The following is a 21,609-nucleotide window of genomic DNA, read 5'->3' as shown; positions in this document are numbered from 1 at the left end:
AATGTTTTGACCTAAAGCCTTCTCCTAGAAATTCTATGTCAAAGTGAGGGAGGGGAAATAATTTTGGTATCAGTGAACAGAATCCTAAGGGAATTTAAGCAAGGTATATTTTTAAACGGGGGGCAGTTCCTTTACCGTACAAATATGTTTCAAGAGAAAACTTTCAAACAGGTCCACACCACCAGTAAACTTCCATCGTGTAAGATTTTTCATTTCACATCAATAAGGGTTAAAGTTATTTTTGAGAGAGATGGGCCCAAATGCCATCTACTTTCCGATCCAGCTGAGCTGTCTGATGGGCTAAAACAGAAAACTGATGCAGGCATCCTTATGTTTTGGAAGAGTTCAGATTTGGATCTGAATTTTGGTTCTTGTGGATCATTTATTTAGGGCCACATTCTTCCTTTACACAGACGTCAACGGGAACTCCGTGGGCTGTAAATCAAGGCAGAATTTGACTCTCAACGTTTCTATAACCCAGTGTTTAAGAAAACATTTGCTATGGTGAAAGAAGCTACAGTAGCTATAGACACAGCACTGTATTATAAAAAATAAATTTTGGATCGTTACACACACAAAATGCAGGCCAGATTATGTGAAAGTTGTGCCAGGTTCTCAAATCTGCGCAATAGCAAGAGAAGATATGCTGATTTATAGTGGATTATGGAATTTGGAGATTGCCCGTTTGTAGTTTGGCTCCAGTCGCAAACTTCTCAGAGGTCAGTGGAGGAAGAAAGTAGGTTGTTGGCCACAGAGTTTCAGTTTGGTCCACAAAAAGTTCTTCAGGTTCACGCGGAAGAGGGTTCTGTCCTGAAGCAGGATGAGGTGTCAAAACCTCAAATTTGTATTTATTCTCTCCCCAGGGTATTACAGAAAAGGTGTTTTGTTTTTTTGGCTTCCCAGCTTCTTTTCCACTTGTGAAATTTCAATGACAAGAGCCCCATCCTCCTAGAGAGGCAGAGAGCCCAGGAGTTCTGCCTCTCCACTAACACACTCCAGCTCTAAGAGCCAGGGAACTGTCTTTTTTTCTCCACACACCATCTGGAAAATTCGAATAAAAAATTGTTAGCAAAACCAAAATTCTCTCATAAAATTTCAGTTTTGCAAAATAGCTGTGTTTTGTTGGAAAATTCATCCCAATGAAAAATTTTCAACCAGCTCTAGTGAGGGGTTTACCTAGCTTGAACCTGAAACCATACAAAACTCTACAGTTTTGACTGTTTTCCTTTGAGTTCAATAGTTAATGTGAATTCAAAACTTAAAAGGGCACCGTTATTTACACCTAGTTATTTGCAGATGCAAAACGATGAGGGCAATTTCAAAAAGTCTGTCTCATATCTATAAGATATCAGCCTTCTGCTAAAGATACTATTTTCCTCTTCCGATAATGCAAATTATAGCGAGAAGCTCTTACCACAGAACAACATAAAAAAGATCTTACTTGACATACAATGTGTAAGTTACTGTGGTTATTTCATTCGATTAAACAATACCCTTATCACTTAAAATTGGAAAGTTTAGCCTTAAATTTAATGTGAACAAATTGATTAAAAATACATTATAAATAATTCTTAATTTACATACTTGATTACTTTTTTTTTTTTTACTAACTTTACAAGATCATTATTGAAAGAACGTAGGAGTAAAAAGAAGTAGAAAATATTTAACTATAGCCTTTTCTATTTAAAAATACAATATATTACATGCTCACAGTACTTTCATTGTGCAAAACATGTACTGATACTGTGAGGTTTTGTATTTACTCAGTTTCTGTACACAACAAATTATAACCAAGAGCTTACTTTGCTCTGTACTGTTATTCAGAGTAAAACAGACAATAGGTACATAGTTGGTTGTAATGCTTTAAACAAGTCATTTGCAGAAATTAATGGACATTAGTTTGCTTTTATAAAAAACAGCCAATTTTACTCCTAAGCACTAAATAAGGGTTTTCCAGTATTGAGGACTTCTTAATGCATTTACAATTCATTTCCAGGGTATACATCCTCCAAATCATAATGCTAAGATGCATGCAACATGTTGTACTGGCGAATATATCCACAAAACAAGTTTAACAGCCAGACATCCCAGTCAAAGTTGGTCCCCTGACACTTCAAGTTTTCTTTGTGGGGCAAACAAGTTTCCTCGTGAAATTCTATCAGCACCATCTGAAGCTGCAGGAGACGAAGCAAAACTAGAAATTGCATTTGGCCCTCCAGGCGTATGGAAAAAATTTTCAGTCACTGCCTGTTGCTCTTCAGGTTTCACTGGAATAGTAGTCTGATTGGAAAGGAAAAGAACATTTGTTTCATTAGAGACACTTAAAACTAGATAGAAACTTAAAGCTAGAATTTTCAAAAACCTTGTTAAGACTTTATAAAAAGAATCTGACTAGTCTATTCTGACACTCTCGGTATATTGGAAAGCGTGTATTTATACCTGTTTTATGACTGTCATTTGTCCCTTCTAATCCCATGTATTATTTATAGAGCAAAGATTTATGAACATCCCTTAGGCAACACGACGTCCTGCAAAACATGCAGACTAATTCTGCCCTCAGATTAACTATGCATAATATCCTACTCCATGGATTAATCAGGAGTAGGCAACCTATGGCACGCGTGCCGGAGGCAGCACACAAACTGATTTTCAGCGGCACACACACTGCCTGGGTCCTGGCCACCGGTCCAGGGGGCTCTGCATTTTAATTTAATTTTAAAAGAAGTTTCTTAAACAGTTCAAAAACCTTATTTACTTTACATACAATAATAGTTTAGTTATATATTATGGACTTATAGAAAGATACCTTCTAAAAACATTAAAATGTATTACTGGCATTCAAAACCTTAAATTAGAGTGAATAAATGAAGACTCGGCACACCACTTCTGAAAGGTTGCTGACCCCTGGATTAGTGCATATCTGAGGTAGAACCAGGAGCTGACACTTAACATTAAGTACATAAACAATAACATGAGCGGAATAAGAGTTCAAGGAGAAAGAAATAGAAAGTAAAATAGAAAATTTCCTTCTTTTGGCCTTGATAAATGCCATCTTGTCCTCTCAAGTTCATTCAAAAATGCTATTGCTAAGATGTCTTGGATCCTTGCTAAACCTCACTCTTTACATTCCCCCAACTGGCTCCCTGTTCTCTACAACAAGTTCCTTGTCTGTCCCTTGAAGACTCCTCATGGCTTAGTCCCACCCTACCTACCAAGGTATCGAGTTAACCCCTCCATCTATTCTAGCAATCGGGGAGGATAAAAGTCTATTAAAAATTAAAAACAGTTTATTTAAATAGGATTCTTTTTATTAAAGTTATAATACAAATTTAATTATTTTTAAAAATAAATCATATATTAAAATCATTTAAATTAATTTAAAAAGTTATGTATGCTTCCAAGTTTCAAAGGAAGTCAAACCACTCAACTGCTGGAAGTCACCCCTAAGCACGTGGACCTAGAGTTTATTGAAACGCTATGCCAGCTTTTGTAGGTGCAGAGAGAACATTTTCTTCATTTCAGTTTACTGAACTAAATTAGTTCAATGATTGGCTCATTCAAAATTAAGAAACCAATTAGGAGTTGAAAAAGCAGAAAAGCCCGTTTCGTCAATCTATGAATAAATATTAGATATAAGAGGATGAGATCTACTAATTAGAAAATCAGTTCAATTCTCTAACTACAGATACTTTGTTTAATGGATCAGTTAGTTTTAAATAGCAAAACATGTTTTAATAAACTTTGATAAACTTTTTTTACTTATGTTTCCAACACATTGTTGTTGGTTAAATAAAACTACCTTAAAACAACTTAAAGTGCTCTTTTGTGCTTTTTAATTTACTTCTAAAATTTCCAATAGTTTGACACTAATCGCAATTACAAAAATGAATGACCTAGTAAATAAGAAATACCTCATTCCCCATTTCTTAACAAATAAAATGTAAAAATTAAGAGTCTGAATAAAGGTAAGTTAAGCTATATAATATAGCTTTAATATGTATAGATATTGTGTATCCTGATGGGTAGCAAAAAAACAAACACCAAACTTCATGTAAAGGCTATATTTAGTTGCAAATCAACAAGTTTTAACTAATGAGAATCAATCTTGCAACAAATGCAAAATAAGATTAAAATCTATTATTTAAGTAAAACTTTCCTGATTGCTGATTTAAGCCATGATTAAAACAGGTGATTTAAATTGCTTTGATTTAAACCAATCCACCCTGCTAGCAATAATACCAATCTGTATTGTGCATTACTCAAATTTTCCGTGATTCTTTTGGGCACTACTATACTATAAATAATATCTAACACTTAAAATAAGATGGAAAACTTGTATTTGATAGTTATCTTACCTGCTGTAAAGGAATTACTGCAACTGATTTTCCATTTAAGTCACACCCAGTTATCTGTGATTCATTTTTAAACACTTTTTCTTGTTGCAAGCTCACATTCTGTGAAACAGGACTAACATGCTCCAGTTTTGGAGAGATTGGCACTGGCTGAAGCATAGGATTTGAAGAAACTTGCACACCAGCAGGTATGAGTCCTAAGTGTTGTAGTGTAAAGTTCAGAACTGAAGAGCTTGGGTTTTGGACAGGATTACTATGGCTTGAATTAAGATATGAGCTGTTTACTACAGGTGCAGCTGCTATAGAAGACGGTGATACCATTAACTTCAAGGGTGTGACATGAAAAGCAGGAATATTAACTGCTGTAAATTCAGAAGCAGTCACTGGAATGACACCTATAAAAGAAAAATGGAGGTGGAAATCAAAAATCAACCTTTAACAGATGAAGGTTTGTCTTCACTGCAGTAAAAGACCCATGGCAACGAGTCTCAGAGTCCAGGTCAATTGATTCAGGCTGGGGGGGCTAAAAATAGCAGTGTAGACATCCCAGCTTGAGCTGTAGCCCAGGCTCCAAAACCCTATGAGGAGGGAGGGTTTCAGAGGCCCAAGCCCAACTGTCTACACTGCTAGTTTTTTTGCCTGGCAGCCTGGGCCCTGCAAGACTGAATCAGTTGACCTGGGCACTGAGACTCACTGCTGTGGGTTTTTTATTGCACTGTAGATACACCCTGAAACTCCTATAGGGTGAAATCCATCCCTGGTATAGTTTCACTGACTTCTGTTGTGTGAAATTGGTCCACAATGCTCAAAACCAGAGAACTTAAATGTATATAAATAATTATATATTGTAGATATACACACCTGCAATGGGTGAACTGTAGGTCACGTGTGGCAGCGAACATATCCCAGACTTTTCCTCATTAGAAAAAATGGCCTCGTTGCCATGTTGCGCGCACTGAGCAAGAGGAATAATATACCCTGAAGGAAACAAGGTCTGAGAAAGAAAGGATAATCTTTTCGTACAGGTGCAATAAGAAACATATTCATGATGTATTTCTGCAGGGATAATTTTTATTCCTGAGGAAGTCCTTATTTTTCATTCTCTCTAGGTCCTATGCTGCATCCTTTTCTGTTGATTGACTTCTGCCAGAGGCTTGGACAAGACCTTGATCTTTAGTTGGTGGCAGTCTCCATTATGTCATTCAAAGCCCCCCTTTCCTCAAGAAGTAGAGAGTGTGCTGCATTTTTGTTAACCTCCTATTAGGCCAGACATGTTTTTAAAGCAAACTTTGACCATTTTTTTGAATGCACAATTTGACAAACCAAAGTCTGGACTCAGATGGCAACATCATTCCATTCTCAAGTCAGATGAGACTTTTGATGCAAGAGTCCAACATGAGTAAAATACCTTTTTGATATAAAAATCTGTTTGTGCCAAGAGAACTCACATCTCATCCAGACACAGACAGACACATTAATGATGAGACCCACTGTGGAGTGCTGGAAAAAGCAAACAAACAAAAGTAGATTGCTCATTTATTTTGACAGGGGGTTTATAGATATTTCATATTCTATTAAGAAATATATATAACTGTTTTTAAAAAAGGAACCAGGTTTTAGAATTACAAGATCTCACTATATGGCAATGCCATTAAATTTGAACATTGTCCTATGCTGATCAAAAATTTTACAAGTTAAGAACTATAAGAAGTTGTTGGATTAGTCATGTGAGAATTCACATGCTTTTACTCTAAACCAAATAAACCTTTGAAATTAAGTACAAGAGGAAAATTAAAGACACTCTCCAGCAGAATTTCTAATGAAGTCAACTTATCAGATAAGAACATTAGAACATAAGAATGGCCATTCTGGGTCAGACCAAAGGTCCATCCAGCCCAGTATCCTGTCTTCCAACAGTGGCCAATGCCAGGTGCCTCAGAGGGAGTGAACCTAACAGGTAATGATCAAGTGATCTCTCTCCTGCCATCAATCTCCACCCTCTGACAAACAGAGGCTAGGGACACCATTCCTTATCCATCCTGGCTAATAGCCATTAATGGACTTAACCTCCATGAATTTATCCAGTTCTCTTTTAAAACCCTGTTATAGTCCTAGCCTTCACAACCTCCTCAGGCAAGGAGTTCCACAGCTTGATTGTGCGCTGAGTGAAGAAGAACTTCCTTCTATTTGTTTTAAACCTGCTGCCCATTAATTTCATTTGGTGGCCCCATGTTCTTATATTATGGGAACAAGTAAATACCTTTTCCTCATTCACTTTCTCCATACCACTCATGATTTTATATACCTCTATCATAACCCCCCTTAGTCTCCTCTTTTCCAAGCTGAAAAGTCCTAGCCTCTTTAATCTCTCCTCATATGGGACCCATTCCAAACCCCGAATTATTTTAGTTGCCCTTTTCTGAACCTTTTCCAATGCCAGTATATCTTTTTTGAGATGAGGGGACCACAACTGTACGCAGTATTCAAGATGTGGGCATACCATGGATTTATATAAGGGCAATAAGATATTCTCCATCTTATTCTCTATCCCTTTTTTAATGATTCCTAACATCCCGTTTGCTTTTTTGACTGCCGCTGCACACTGCGTGGACATCTTCAGAGAACTATCCATGATGACTCCAAGATCTTTCTCCTGATTAGTTGTAGCTAAATTAGCCTCCATGTTATTGTATGTGTAGTTGGGGTTATTTTTTCCAATGTGCATTACTCCACATTAAATTTCATTTGCCATTTTGTTGTCCAATCACACAGTCTGCTTTGGTCTTAACTATCTCGAGCAGTTTAGTATTATCTGCAAACTTTGCCACCTCACTGTTTACCCCTTTCTCCAGATCATTTATGAATAAGTTGAATAGGACTGGTCCTAGGACTGACCCTTGGGGAACACCACTCATTACCCCTCTCCATTCTGAAAATTTACTATTTATTCCTATCCTTCGTTCCCTGTCTTTTAACCAGTTCTCAATCCATGAAAGGATCTTCCCTCTTATCCCATGACAACTTAATTTACATAAGAGCCTTGGGTGAGGAACCCTGTCAAAGTCTTTCTGGAAATCTAAGTACACTATGTCCACTGGATCCCCCTCGTCCACATGTTTGTTGACCGCTTCAAAGAATTCTAATAGATTAGTAAGACATGATTTCCCTTTACAGAAACCATGTTGACTTTTGTGCAACAATTTATGTTCTTCTACGTGTCTGACAATTTTATTCTTTACTATTGTTTCAACTAATTTGCCCGGTACTAACGTTAGACTTAATTGCCAGGACCACCTCTAGAGCCCTTCTTAAATATTGGCGTTACATTATCTATCTTCCAGTCATTGGGTACAGTAGCTGATTTAAAGGACAGGTTACAAACCATAGTTAATAGTTTCACAATTTCACATTTGAGTTCTTTCAGAACTCTTGGGTGAATGCCATCTGGTCCCGGTGACTTGTTACTGTCAAGTTTCTCAATTAATTCCAAAACCTCCTCTAGTGATACTTCAATCTTTGACAATTCCTCAGATTTGTCACCTACAAATATGGCTCAGGTTTGGGAATCTCCCTAACATCCTCAGCCGTGAAGACTGAAGCAAAGAATTCATTCAGTTTCTCTGCGATGACTTTATCATCTTTAAGTGCTCCTTTTATATCTCGATCGTCCAGGGGCCCCACTGATTGTTTAACAGGCTTCCTGCTTCCGATTTACTTAAAAAATATTTTGTTATTACCTTCTGAGCTTTTGCTTAGCTGTTCTTCAAACTCCTTTTTGGCTTTTCATATTACATTTTTACATTTAATTTGACAGTATTTATGCTCCTTTCTATTTACCTTTCCTCATAAGCCACCTCCATTACAAATATTGCTGATGAGTCTTTTCTACCTCCCCTGTTTGTCTGCCTAATACAGTAGAGTCCTATGAGAAACAAGAGCTTAAGAGTAGACTGAAAACCAAATGCATCACAGAGGTTTCCTGTATGTATGCTTTGACTGATAGATTTCTGCTTCTGAAAGTAATAAATCTTTGGGAAGTTGTACTTCTCCAATCAGTGGAAAATATACCTCATGAGCAGGAACAGCAAATGCAACAGGCATCTCTTGTGTAGTACTGGCTCTGCTTTTATCTTCTGAAAGACCTTCTCTCCTTTCATGATCAAAGCAACATTCCACATTTTGATCTAGTTTCTCAGATTTGTTCTGGCTTCCCTCTTGGAAATTATTTATTTCAGGCTCCAAGTGCACAGCTCTAGAAGATGGTCTTTCACCCTTAAGAGAATCTCCCTGAAAAATTATGTAGTACATACAGACAAAAAAACAAAGACATTTTAAAGATGGGTTTTAGATATCTACAGTAGGTGTAATTAAGAAGTATATATTTTTAATAACGTATTTACTTTCATTATATTAGGTATTTTAATTTTATGTCTCAAAAACTGATTTCATTCATTAATCTTTTGTGGATACTACTGGAAAAAGCCCCCTATTAAGAAGCCATAGCATCAAACCCCACCCTATCACTCTGCACTGCAGGAACCTAAAGTACCAGCACAGCAGGCTCTACATTACCCACTTTTGCCCCCACCAGCATACTAGATGTTCCATGGTTGGGAAGGGGCATGATCAGAACACATTGCACTGATGATCTAGATCTGTTCTAGCAAGCACAACTTAGAGAACAGCCTAAGGACTGCTAATGTGCATTAGGAGGCCAAACTGGTCATCAACTGGTCTCCAGGATTGAGAAACAAGGGTCAGAAAGACATCCATGTCCCCAGTCCCCAAGAGCACCAGCGCAGCTCACATATACCTAGAGATCTGGCACAAGAAGTTTCAGCTTCTTATTCTCTTAATATTTTGGTTCATGGTATAGCCATAGCCCATTATATAGGGTGTTGGGAATTAAGAACACTAGATAAGGGGTGAGTAAACTTTTTGGCCCGAGGGCCACATCTGGGTATGGAAATTGAATGATGGACCATGAATGTTCATGAAATTGGGCGTAGGGGTGAGACAGGGGGTGAGGGCTCCAACTGGGGTTGTGGGCTCTGGGGTAGGGCCAGAAATGAGGAGTTCAGAGTGTGTGGGGGGGGCTCCAGGCTAGGGCAGTGAGTTGGGGTGCCCCTCCGGCTGATAATATGGCCTCTGGTGTGGGGCCGTGGATGAGGGGTTTGGGGTACAGGAGCGGGCTCTGGTCTGGGATCAAGGGGTTTGGAGGGCAGGAGGGGAATCAGGGCTGGGGCAGGGGGTTGGGGTGCGGGGGGGCTCAGGCATACAGGCTCTGGGTGGCGCTTACCTCTAGCAGCTCCTGGAAGCAGCGCCATGTCCCCCACTCTGGCTCCTATGCGGAGGTGCAGCCAGGCGGTTCTGCGTGCTGCCTCATCCACAAATGCCGCCCCCACAGCTCCCATTGGCCACAGTGGGCGGGGCTTGGGGCAGTGTGCCTGACTGCGCCAACGCATAGGAGCCGGAGGGAGGACATGTTGGCTGCTTCCAGGGAGCCATGCGGCGCCCTGCTTCCCGGCAGAAGATCAAGGGCCGGATTAAAAGGTCTGACGGGTCAGATGTGGCCCGCGGGCCGTAGTTTGTCTACCCCTGCAAGAGATAAAATTTTATATCCCCACTTTCCCTCTCATCATCCATAAAGCCAGCACTGAATGCCTGCCACTATGTGAGCTGAGAAGTGCTTAAACTACTCCCGAAAGACTGAATCACATCCCCTGGCAGACAGCAAATCAAGTTACCAGATTTAGTTTTTGGTTATGCTTTTAAAATGCTCTGTAAACACTTCTAGGTAGGTTCTTATTTTTCTGAATCAAACTTTATTTTTTAAAGAGACAACCTGATTCAAGGTTCAGCCTTGCAAAGATATGCTTTGATTGATAGAACTATATATTATATCTGAATGTATTCCAAGCACCAGGCAAACTATGAGCAAAGGACTGATGGACATTCACTCTCAAAAAAGGCAAGTTCAAGATTCACCCTTAAGTGCAAGTCTATTCACAATTATTACAAACACTTAACATTTGCATAAATCGGAATTACATGAATTTGAGCAGCCCCTTAACTCAGTTCAATCTTTCCACCTATCTCTCTCCCCACCACCTTCAAACAAGAAGCAGCACTCACTCAGTAAGACTGGTATGATATCCCTTTGTGCAGCCAACCACTGATGGGCCTGTAGAACAATGTACTTCCATCAAGGTTTAAGAACATTTGTACAAAACTCAATCAAAGGATTAAGAGTTTCCATGATTGCTCCTGAAACCATGTTCTATACAATGAATTTATTTATGGCTTCTACTAGGATCCCAAGCACTTTGTACACACTACAATATTAAAATAAAAAACTATACCTTTTCTTATATTACTTACTGTATAAACATCTTCAAGACTTTTCTCATCACTTCTACATTTTTTAATGGAACTGTTCTCCTGTAATGCTTGAGATCTTTTAAGGCACTTCTCTGGTATAAACTCAATTTTTGTAACTTGTCTCTCTTTAGCCATCAGGTTCCCAGCATCACCTTCACCTGTATTACTGTCGCCCTCTTCAGTGGTCATTTGATTAAGTAGTATTTTTGAATTAGCATTGAAAACACTTTTAGTTCCAGTCACATTGGTACAGGGTACAGACTGTAATGTAAAACTTGGGCTGTAGGTAGTCACAGTCTGGGCTTGGGAAGGATGTAAATATATTGCATATGAAATACCAGAATGGGTTTGAGGTAGCATTAGAGGAGAAACTGCATTGTGGATAAGAGGCAGGACCCCCAATGGCTGAACAAGAGATGGAGTTTGACAGGATGATGTAGTATTAGGTTCACATTTTAGAAGAGATTCATCACTAGAGGTCAATTTACATTCTAAGGTAGATCTTGTCAATTTCATCTTTAATTCTCTAAAAAGGAAAAAACAAGAAATACACACTTAAATACATTCAGAAGTGCCCTCATCATTATATGTCATGACACAGAATAATAGGAGTAACTCGATGCAATTTTCACTACTCCATCCATTAAATAAAGTGAAAATGATGCTACTGAAAATTATTGAGTTTAACAGTTACCGACTGGCTGACTCTAGTTCACAATAGCTGACTAAATACACTTCAAGCTTGTTGGCCCAATGATGAAATAAGCTTCCCGCTATAACACTAGTGTGAACATACCTTGATTGTCCTTCTAACTGCTGTTTACAAATTGCTGCAAGCTGAGCCATTTTACTCGGCAAGGATGATGAATTTTGATCATTATCTGCTTCGGGGGGAAAAAAAAGCCATAAATAGAAGTTGGATTCACTTTTAAGAATACCTATTTATACAGTTTGCATGGTTTAAGTGTTTAGTAACAGGACCTTTCATCTCCATGTTGCCATTCAGTTACAGTTCAGGCTGGATATGTCAGTTGGATAGTGGCTTAAGTTGGCGGCCTCAGTTCAGTTCTTTGTAGAGAACAATCCACAAAAGACAACATGAGGCACTAATTAATACTTTGGCTGGCAGACTCTGAGCCCAAGAACTGCATTTACATGAAGAATAAATGGTCATCTCAACTTTAAATGTGGCCCTTTCAGAAGGGCTGCACCATAGTTAGGCTTGACAGGATTGGATTTTTATCAGTAAATGTCAAGAAACGTTAGTTTCGCTGACAAAAAATATTTCCATCCATAATTGAAATGTACAGATAGGCAAAGAAAGAAAAATGCCACTTGAGAACTTAGAATTTGATTTAAGGACATTTACTTTGTATATTTTGGCACGTGATGTTGACAATATGTGTTTTAAGGCTGCTTAAAAATGATCAATATTATCAGTTGAAGTTATAAAAGTATAAAAATCTAATTATGCCAAACCTAGCCACAGTGCAGAGAAAGGTCTAGTATGTATATTCATAGAACATATTCCTAACAGAATACTTAAGGCTATTAAACACAACACTATAAAAAGTCAAAATGAAACATGAAAAAATTAATTCATTTTCTTCTTTAATAAAAAAATACTTGTGAAAGCACACAAGCTATGTAACTCCTAGTAACAGAAGCAGGCAATTACAAATTGTGAGCCAAATTTGGACCTGGAATAAAATGCCTGCAACTCTATTGTTACACCTACTGACACCAGGTCAAGATTTGATCCATCAAAGAGTGAACGGCTTCCTATATTTTGTTATATGGATTAACTTCAGAAGACAAAGCACTTGGAATCTGTCCTCATTATCCATCTTCTCAGACCTCAGATGTAAAGCACTGTACATATATTACTAAGTGCCAAACTTCTCTGTTAGCCCCCATTATGCCTGTTTTTGACTGTATCAGTCAACCAGAACTTGTGTTTGTATTTCAAGCATGCCTGAAGAGGTTAAATATCAATATCTATTTAACAAGAGATCCTATACAATATGTTAATAGCATATCCATTGTTGTATGCACTGTTGTTGTAGCTGTGTTAGTCTCAGGATATTAGAAAAACAAGGTAGGTGAGGTAATATTTTCTATTGGACCAACTTCTTTTGGTGAGAGAGACAAGCTTTCGAGCTACACAGAGCTCTTTCCCAGACCTGAGGAAGGTACTCAGAGAGGCACGTTAAATACAATATCATAAGCCTGGAAGGGACCTCAAGAGGTCATCTAGTCTCTTCCCCTACACTCATGGCAGAACTAAGATTGAACTATCTGAACTCTCTCTCTCACCCACCTTGTCTGTCTAATAGCCTATCCAGAGTAAGAGACAATAGTTTGCTTTTCAACTACATACTTGTGCTTGTCTTGCTGGGGCTGCTTGGAGCAGAATGGATCTTCCTCCGGTCACTTTCTATAGTTTTTACTAGCTTTATTAGAGATGGATGCCGAGTGAAGCTCTGCTTGCCTCTTAAAGGGAAGAGATTTTTTGAACACTGCTCTTTGGGAGATTTAGATTTTGCAGAATTAGATGGAATCAAGGAAGTGGTAGTAGTTACAGGTTTTGTATCTAAAACAGAAAATGTAAAATAATATCATATATAACCTGAACAATAAAACAGTTCTTTTAATATTTGTTTGGTGATTACAGTGCAGGAATTATTTGAAAAACTGGAAAAAAGACCCTTTAGAGAAAAATTAAACTGTCTTTTGGTCTAAGCTTTTCAAGGGTAAAAAACGCAATTCATGCCAATCGGGACAGCAAAAAGAAAGCTAAGTAGTACACCTACCCTGAATGCCTGGTAAAACCTCTGGTCCTGTCCATTTGAATGCTGGCTTTCTGCCTCTCTCTTCTGTAACATGAACCTTCTTGATAAGTTCGAGACTACTGAGAACATTAGCTATGTCATACAGTCTCCTAATTTTGGCTGAAATAAAACAAATATGTTAATGAATTCTGTATAGCATTTCTGGGTTCAATAGAAGCACACTTTAAGTCATACTTATTTCACATTAGGCTAAAGATGTTTCCCAAACCCCGAACATGCTCTTGTATTTATGTTACACAATCCAAAGCAACGGCTGAGGTTATTGGAGCCAGACTGCAGTCACTCATACGAGAAACTCTGTTTTGGATTCTTTAAGAACAATTTAGTCTTCAACCAAGCTTTTTTTAATACCTGGGCCTCTATATTGTGGAGACGTGGAGAAACCTTACACTGAAAGCCAGCAACTAGAAATAGGTGGGAGGAGGAAAAGAAATATCCTAAAATACACAGGATTCATCATTCACCTGAAGAATCTTTCGATACACCACCATATCCTGATTAATAATTTCAGATACCACCACTAGCTGCAAGTTTTAAAAGCCAATTGAACTACCACAAAAGAGCTTGACTTCAACCAGAACTCGTTCAGGCCAAGTTTCTCCCACTGAAAAAAAAAAAAAATACAAAACCTGGCAAATCATCCACAAAATTCAGGGCTATCCTTGTTAATCAAGAGTGTGGTAATACATTAGTTACGTTTACAAAAAGATACTATCTCCCTGAATATAACCAAGGCCCTTGGAATGCTTTTTGTCAGACACACCAGTTCCTGGGGGAGAAAGAAAAAACACACAGATCCTAATAATTTTAACATGATGCAGTGGAAAGGAAACTACTAATTGAAACTACTGAGACCTGATCCTGTCATTACTCCACATACAGAATTCGCACAAAAGCCAATGCGAGTTTTGTCTGTGAATCAATAGCAGGATGGAGGGTTTACAAATAAAATCACAATTAAGGAGATATGAACTATTAGTGTATACACAGACTTAGAGTTGACAGAGAAAACATTTTAAGTTCCACTTCCTCCAATGAGATTAACGACTGCCTGAACTTCTAGAAATCTCTCTAGATTTCAACCAACAGAGCTACATGACCAAAATGAAGACTTGTCTAGTGCAGGGACACTCAAATCTTTGTGGCAGATGGTGGGGGAAACAAAAAATAAAAAAAGTTTCATCATGAAAAAGACAGTTACCAATAAGCAACATGATGATGTCACTTCATAATTAGGGCCCTACCAAATTCACAGCTGTGAAAAAATGCATCATGGACCTTCACAGTCCTCTGATCTCCCCATGAAATCTGGTGCGCAGCTAGGGGCTCTTCCTCTGCGGAGGGCTCCAGCTGCTAGTCCCAGGTGGGGATGGGAGGGATGAGACTTTCTCTTCCCCTGCAGGGATGCTCCCAGGGTAGGTCAGACCCACCTCCAGGATCTCCCCCAGCTGCAGAAAGGTCCGCAGTTTCAACTGTTGCCTCCCTGCACAGAGAGGCTGTGGCTCCCGCTGTCTCACCCCGCCCCCCAACTCCAGCAGGAGTGTAATAAAAATAAAGGGAAGGGTAACCACCTTTCTGTATACAGTGCTATAAAATCCCTCCTGGCCAGAGGCAAAACCCTTTCACCTGTAAAGGGTTAAAAGAAGCTAAGATAACCTCACTGGCATGTGACCAAAATAACCAATGAGGAGACAAGACACTTTCAAAATCAGGAGGGGGGGAACAAAGGGCCTGTCTGTCTGTGTGATGCTTTTGCCGGGAACTGATCAGGAATGCAGCCTTACAACTCCTGTTAGTTAGTAAGTAATCTAGCTAGAAATGCATTAGATTTCCTTTTCTTTAATGGCTGGTAAAATACGCTGTGCTGAATGGAATGTATATTCCTGTTTTTGTGTCTTTTTGTAACTTAAGGTTTTGCCTAGAGGGATTCTCTATGTTTTGAATCTGATTACCCTGTAAGGTATTTACCATCCTGATTTTACAGAGGTGATTCTTTTACCTTTTCTTTAATTAAAATTCTTCTTTTAAGAACCTGATTGATTTGTCATTGTACTTAAGATCCAAGGGTTTGGGTCTGTGTTCACCTGTACAAATTGGTGAGGATTTTTATCAAGCCTTCCCCAGGAAAGGGGATGTAGGGCTTGGGAGGATATTTTGGGGGAAGACGTCTCCAAGGGGGCTCTTTCCCTGTTCTTTGTTTAACACGCTTTGTGGTGGCAGCACAGGGTTCAAGGACAAGGCAAAGTTTGTACGTTGGGGAAGTTTTTAACCTAAACTGGTAAGAATAAGTTTAGGGGGGTCTTTCATGCAGGTCCCCACACCTGTACCCTAGAGTTCAGAGTGGGGAAGGAACCTTGACAGGGAGACTGCAAGAAAACCGGACATATGGTAACCCATACCCTACGACCTTCACTTCTGTGCTTCGGCTGGCGGCGGATTTACAGCTGGGGACCCAGCCAGCTGCCTTCCTCTCTGGCTGCCCAGCTCTGAAGGCAGCACCCCTGCCAGCAGCAGGGCAGAAGTAAGGGTGGCAATCCCATGTTCCCCTACAATAGCCTTGCAATCCCCCCGCACCCTCCTTTTGGCTCAGGACCCCCATGATACACCATGAAATTTCAGATGTAAACATCTGAAAATGTGAAAGTGACCAATTTAAAACCCCCGGCTGTGAAATTGACCAATGTGGACCGTGAATTTGGTAGGGCTTTGTTCAAGTCTTCGTGTGTGTATATATATATATATATATGTATATATATATACACACACACACACACACACACACACACACACACCCCCTTTTGGTTGCCCCTCTACAAATAGATCCTGGGGACACCTAGTGTTAAAGCTATAATTAGTTCCTGTATAACTTAATTAGAAATATATTATTGGAAGAGAGAGATTCTCATTACATTTCACAATATGCAACATTGTGTTTAAGGATTACAGTGTGCAAGAATCCCCAGAAACAACAGCTGTAATAGTAAATCAGATGAAATATTCCATTTAAGCAAAATCAAAAACAGATTATCAGAGACAAAACTTGCGTAAATACAGACTCAACTGAGACAGCTCCAGCAGCATTTTACTTACTTTTAAACTTGCTTTTATCTAAATCTTCTATATGGTCCTCTCCAATCAAAATTTTAGCAGCAACTTCAAGGCTCACTATTTGAGGAGTTGATACAAGAAACAGCATCACAAATTTCTGACTCATCACTCGTAAAGACTTGTCTTTCCTGCTGTTTACTGAAGCTATACGGAAAGGAGACAGGATTAAAATGTATCAAGTGACATGCCATCTGAAATGAAAGTTCTGAAAAATATTTCAGAAATTAAGTAACAAAAATGTTTGTCAACAAGGATCTTGGTCTTAATTAAAAGAGCTGAAAAAGAATGACACTTTTGCATAACTTTTGGTGCATTTCAGGCTTTAGGATTTAAGAGATTTGTTTCCCTGTGTTTGGATATTTTTAATTACAGATGTATTCTCTTCCTGGCATTAATAAAAAATCATTACCTGCCCGAAATTCCATCCCTGGGAGTTCAACAAAACACATTTCTGAATGCTCATTTGGGCCAACAGGTTTTGTCGCCATCTCCTCATTTTTGTCACCATCTAACTCAAACTCATACTCTCTCTTCTTGATCATCTCAATTTGTTGTGTGTATTTGTTCTCTTCGCCAACTTTTTTCAAAGTCTGCAGTGTTCTGTTGAGATTATGACGCCCGTACCAAGCATATCTGTTTTTGGCAAGGCGACTCACCATATGCAGGCTCTCTAGCACGTTCACAATATCATATATGCGTCTACGTTCAACATCTATAAGGAGGAGGAATATTAACACATTAATCTTAAAATTTGGATCATGTAGTATTGTTCTTAGCATATGTTTCTTTAAATTGGTTTACCCAGCATGGTGATTTAAGGAACTATCATATTCTGTTAATCTATATAGTCTACACCAAATCATATCTTATTTTGATGTCACACTTGGGCAAGCTTAACTTGTGGGTGCAGCTAGAGAACCACCCCATTTCACACCCATCCCAATCACTGATCATACTCATAATTTGGAGAACCAAAAATTGGACTCAAGTTATTTCCAGTAGTTGTGGTAATTATTTATATGTTCTATATAATATATAATTTAAAGTTCTTTTTCTTAAAATGTTCTGAAATAAGACAGTATGTACAGAGGAATAACAATTTTGTTAAAGAAACAGATTTCTATTTCAAACTTAGAAAAGGATTGTTATAAAAATGAAGGATTTCTTTCTTTTCTTAAAAAAAAAAAACCAAAAACAAACTAAAATTAGTTTGAGTTTGCATTCTGAAAAGTTTTCATCATTTAACTGTGAAAATACAAACCAAAAATGAGATGCTGGCTTTACCAGCATATTCATAGGAACAGGTCAGTACATATTCCCAATCATAAACACTAGTACACGAACAGACTTACTAAGCTCTTCTGCTACTTCATCAAGACAAATATCACTATTCTCTGCAGTGCTGGGGTAATTAGGATATCGAGCTAAAAATTTGTGACATAATAATCCTAGACTTTTCTCTTTACGGCTTGGTTGAGATTTCTCATATTCATCTCCTGATAAATGCTCCTGCACAGAAACAAGGAAACCGGAATTTAATGTTTTACATAAAAATGTTAAGTTTGACAGATTTACTGCCAGCATCTGGGACTGATGAACAATACCAAGTGCCTTATCCTCAACAGCTGGTGAGCCTCAAAATAATAAAACTATCAGTGTTTGCTAGGTCTAACAATTAAAATGGTATCATAAATAGCTAATATTCCAGAATTAAAATCTAAACAAAGGTCGTGGTATATGTTAAAGTTTTCAATACTGAACAAATACAGATTCCTCGGCCAGAAGATACCATTGTGATCATCTAGTCTGACTTCCAGTATAACATAGAACTTCCCCAAAATAATTCCTTTTGAATTAAAGTATATCTTTTAAAAAAGAAAAAAAAAATCTAGACTTGCATCAAGACAATAGGCAACCCCCAATTTAATTTACAAAAATCTTTACAACATACATGTAAACAGTGTTTTGCTTCTACGATTTCACTTCTGTCAAAAAGTCCCTTTTTTTGTTCTCTGTTTCTAATCTCAGGACTAGCCGCGCTGATCAGTATTTTAAGGTTAGCAGTCGGTGTCCATGGATCTCCATGAGGAACTTCCTTAGATTTAGGGGGTGTTGTCAGAGGTCCAGAATCAGGCTGAATTTCCGTTAATACTGAATATGAGGTAGCTGACTGTTTCAGAGGGGTTTTCAGTATCCTTTTTTGTGGCTCAGAAGAGTGATTTTCCTGCACAGAAAGTAAAATAAATAAATAAAATTGTATCTCATAAAATCAGAATAATGTCATATATAAGACTACACTCCAATACTGTTCTTTATTCTAGTCAATTACCGATCTGTTTATTCTCTAGAGAGGCCTATGGACAAATTTTGAAGTCTTTACTGAAGTTAAGACTTCTATTAAGCCAATGAAGTCTTGGCTGAATAAAGTCTGCTAAGTTGACCCTGGGTTTATAGCACGCAATATAGCCTTTTCCTGCTTGCATCAAGTAAAAAACAAAAAAAAATAAAAGAACTTAAAATAAAACTCAGACTGACTGAATCCAATGCAAAAATGCTAGTTTACCCATTTTGGGGGGAAATAATGCCAAGGATTGTCTGATAAATGTTAAATACTACCGTTGATGAACAATGTCTGAGGCCCCCCATCAAGCTGCCGGTTATCCCTTTCACTGAAGAGGGGTAGGGTGGGTGTAACTACCAGTAAAAGGAAAAGACAAAAAATAAGGGCCATGAATTACTGACATAGTGACTTGTATTGCTTTTGCTTATAGCAGGCCATGCTAAGGAATGGGCATGCTTGTTTAGATGTTCAACATTTCATAGGAAAGAGCTGCCTCCTTTTTTGATAAATAAAGCTAGTGAGTTTCCAGCACAGGGCCGATCTTCTTGCTATGAGAAATGAGACATATGGCAAATTTAAAATCTGTTGCACCACTGTGAGCTGACTCTTGCTGCAGGATGGAATGCCTCGTATCAGGCAAAAAACAAAAAAATCAAATACTAACTCTGACGTCCAATGAAAGTTTCTCTTGGATTAATGCTTGAGACATTTACTTATCACTTTTGTATAACTGCAAATAATATGTAACATGCATATAGCTCCATCTGTACATTTCAAGCTGTGTATTGTTTCTTCTATGTGCATTTGATATACCTCGGAAAATGGGGCTCCATTTTAACTGGGCCTTTTTGTCACTACAATACTATAAACGTTAAAGACCTATCACACCTGCCATCAATTTTCCCTTTTCTTCCAGACACTTTAAAATAAAGTTATTCAGACAGCTGTTACTTTACAACACATGACTATATGGAATTGGTTAAAAAAAATCCCACAACACAATCCATTTTGGGCCTAGCCCTGTAAACCCTCCATTCAGTGAAGTTTTACCCACTTTAAATGGTGTTTAACACACACAGCTTGGACTACATTCAATATAAATTCAATTACTTAGTTGCAGTAGCAAAATCTTAGCAAAAAAGGACAGTAACTAAAGTGGGTTCAATGCACCTATTGCACTTTGCTGGGATCTGTGATTTAAAAAGGTTTTATTCATAATTGCAGGATTTTTCTTGTCACCTGTAGAATCATACCAGGGAAAACTTCAGCACAAGCAGAACAATCATGTTTGCTCTCCCCATTGAGGCTCGCTGTCAGCCTGACTAACTAAGGTGGGGCAGGTCCGTTCTAGGACAGTGGGTTTTACAACAGAGCCCCAGCAGTTAAACAGTCACATCTGGCAGGATTAATACATGACTAAGGCCTGGTCTATACTATAGAGTCAGTCGAGGAAAGGCAGCTTACATCAACCTAAGTATGTGAGTGTCTACACTAAAATTTCACTCCTGCCAAAGTAACTACCCTGACTTAATAATTCCACCTCCAGGAGAAGCATAGGGCTTGTCTACACTATCACATGGGGTCACTCTAAGAGACACTACTACAGCTACGTGAATAGTGTAGCTGAAGTCGACCTACTTAGATCTACTTACCGTGGTGTCTTCACTGCATCAGGTTGACAGCGTACAGTCTCCCATCGACTCAGCTTATGCTTCTCGGTGAGTATCGGAGTCGACGGGAGAGTGCTCAGCGGTCAATATACTACATGCGATAAATCGACCTCCGCTGGATCAGTTGCTGCCTGCGGATCCAGCCGGTAGGGCAGACAAGCTCCTAGAGTCAATGTAGTTAGGTCGACAGGGCTAGCTTACTTACACCCCCTGTTACTGGCTTTCAGAAGCCGTCCCACCAGCCCCACGCTGACAGTACAACCACGCCTGGTGGGGACGCACACCACCCGCCCCAGGAGCCTTGAGAGGACACACACAAGTGATGTAATGGCTGTGGCAGCTGGATGCCCACCTAACTGAGGTCACCCTAATTTTGTACTGTAGCTATGCCAGCGCGGTGTCAGACTCGCGAAGTACCTTCTCTTCGGTCCCCATTTCATCCTCGGGCTCTCGGGGTCCGCTCACCGCTCCTGGGCCAGCCGGGCTGCGCAAAGTCATCGAAGGCGCGGGGCTCCGGGCAGCGGCGATGGCATTTCAGCACGGACAAGCCCTGGCGAGGAGGACGCACCAGCGGGTGAGGCGGGCAGGCGCGGGCACGACGCTGGGCGGAGACCTGCCGCCGGTAAGAACCGAGCGCAGCCCGGCCCGACAGGAGATTCGGGACGTGCCCGTCGGCGCGGGGCGCCCGGCACCTGCCAAGGCCCCCCCGGCAGAGCCCCGCGTCACCGGCACAGCGAGCCCCGCGCGGTGGAGGGGACGGGCTCCGGGATCGCCTCACGCAGCTTGGCCCGCCGCCGCCCCGCTAACCCGCGCCCTGCGAGCCCCAACTGCTCCCCCGGCCCCACCTCGGGCCCCCGCCCGGCCGCGCACCAATCACACAGCAGCCGCCAGCAGGGCGCCGCGCT

The 21,609-nt window shown here is 39.6% G+C and overlaps 1 protein-coding gene across 2 annotated transcripts; it reads right to left on the bottom strand.

Annotated features, from left to right (window-relative positions):
* Nucleotides 1-1,636: 1,636 nt before the first annotated feature.
* E2F8 (E2F transcription factor 8) lies at nucleotides 1,637-21,367 on the bottom strand. 2 transcript variants are annotated; one of them, XM_077820145.1, is made up of 13 exons: nucleotides 21,122-21,367; nucleotides 18,645-18,917; nucleotides 18,046-18,202; nucleotides 17,103-17,405; nucleotides 16,676-16,837; nucleotides 13,547-13,684; nucleotides 13,114-13,326; nucleotides 11,530-11,617; nucleotides 10,734-11,259; nucleotides 8,421-8,639; nucleotides 5,214-5,346; nucleotides 4,356-4,747; nucleotides 1,637-2,280 (listed from the first exon to the last, which is right to left on the bottom strand). In XM_077820145.1, exons 1-13 carry the CDS (start codon nucleotides 21,200-21,202, stop codon nucleotides 2,092-2,094), a joined length of 2,874 nt encoding a protein of 957 aa, XP_077676271.1. In that variant the 5' UTR covers nucleotides 21,203-21,367; the 3' UTR covers nucleotides 1,637-2,091. The 2 variants fall into 2 exon arrangements, with proteins under 2 accessions (XP_077676271.1, XP_077676272.1); XM_077820146.1 differs by having other exon boundaries at nucleotides 11,530-11,614.
* Between the last annotated feature and the right edge of the window lie 242 nt (nucleotides 21,368-21,609).

The sequence above is a fragment of the Eretmochelys imbricata genome, chromosome 6 (genome assembly GCF_965152235.1).
Source record: "Eretmochelys imbricata isolate rEreImb1 chromosome 6, rEreImb1.hap1, whole genome shotgun sequence".
Taxonomy (NCBI): domain Eukaryota; kingdom Metazoa; phylum Chordata; order Testudines; family Cheloniidae; genus Eretmochelys; species Eretmochelys imbricata.
This window is presented reverse-complemented; position numbering and strand designations above follow the sequence as displayed.

Coding starts and splice junctions, on each gene's coding strand:
- E2F8 (XM_077820145.1), bottom strand. CDS start 21,202: ATGACTTTGCGCAGCCCGGCTGGCCCAGGAGCGGTGAGCGGACCCCGA. Junction 16,838..17,102: donor AGGGATGGAATTTCGGGCAG/GTAATGATTTTT, acceptor CTTTCCGTATAG/CTTCAGTAAACAGCAGGAAA. Junction 5,347..8,420: donor TTGCTGTTCCTGCTCATGAG/GTATATTTTCCA, acceptor TTTCTTTCTCAG/ACCTTGTTTCCTTCAGGGTA.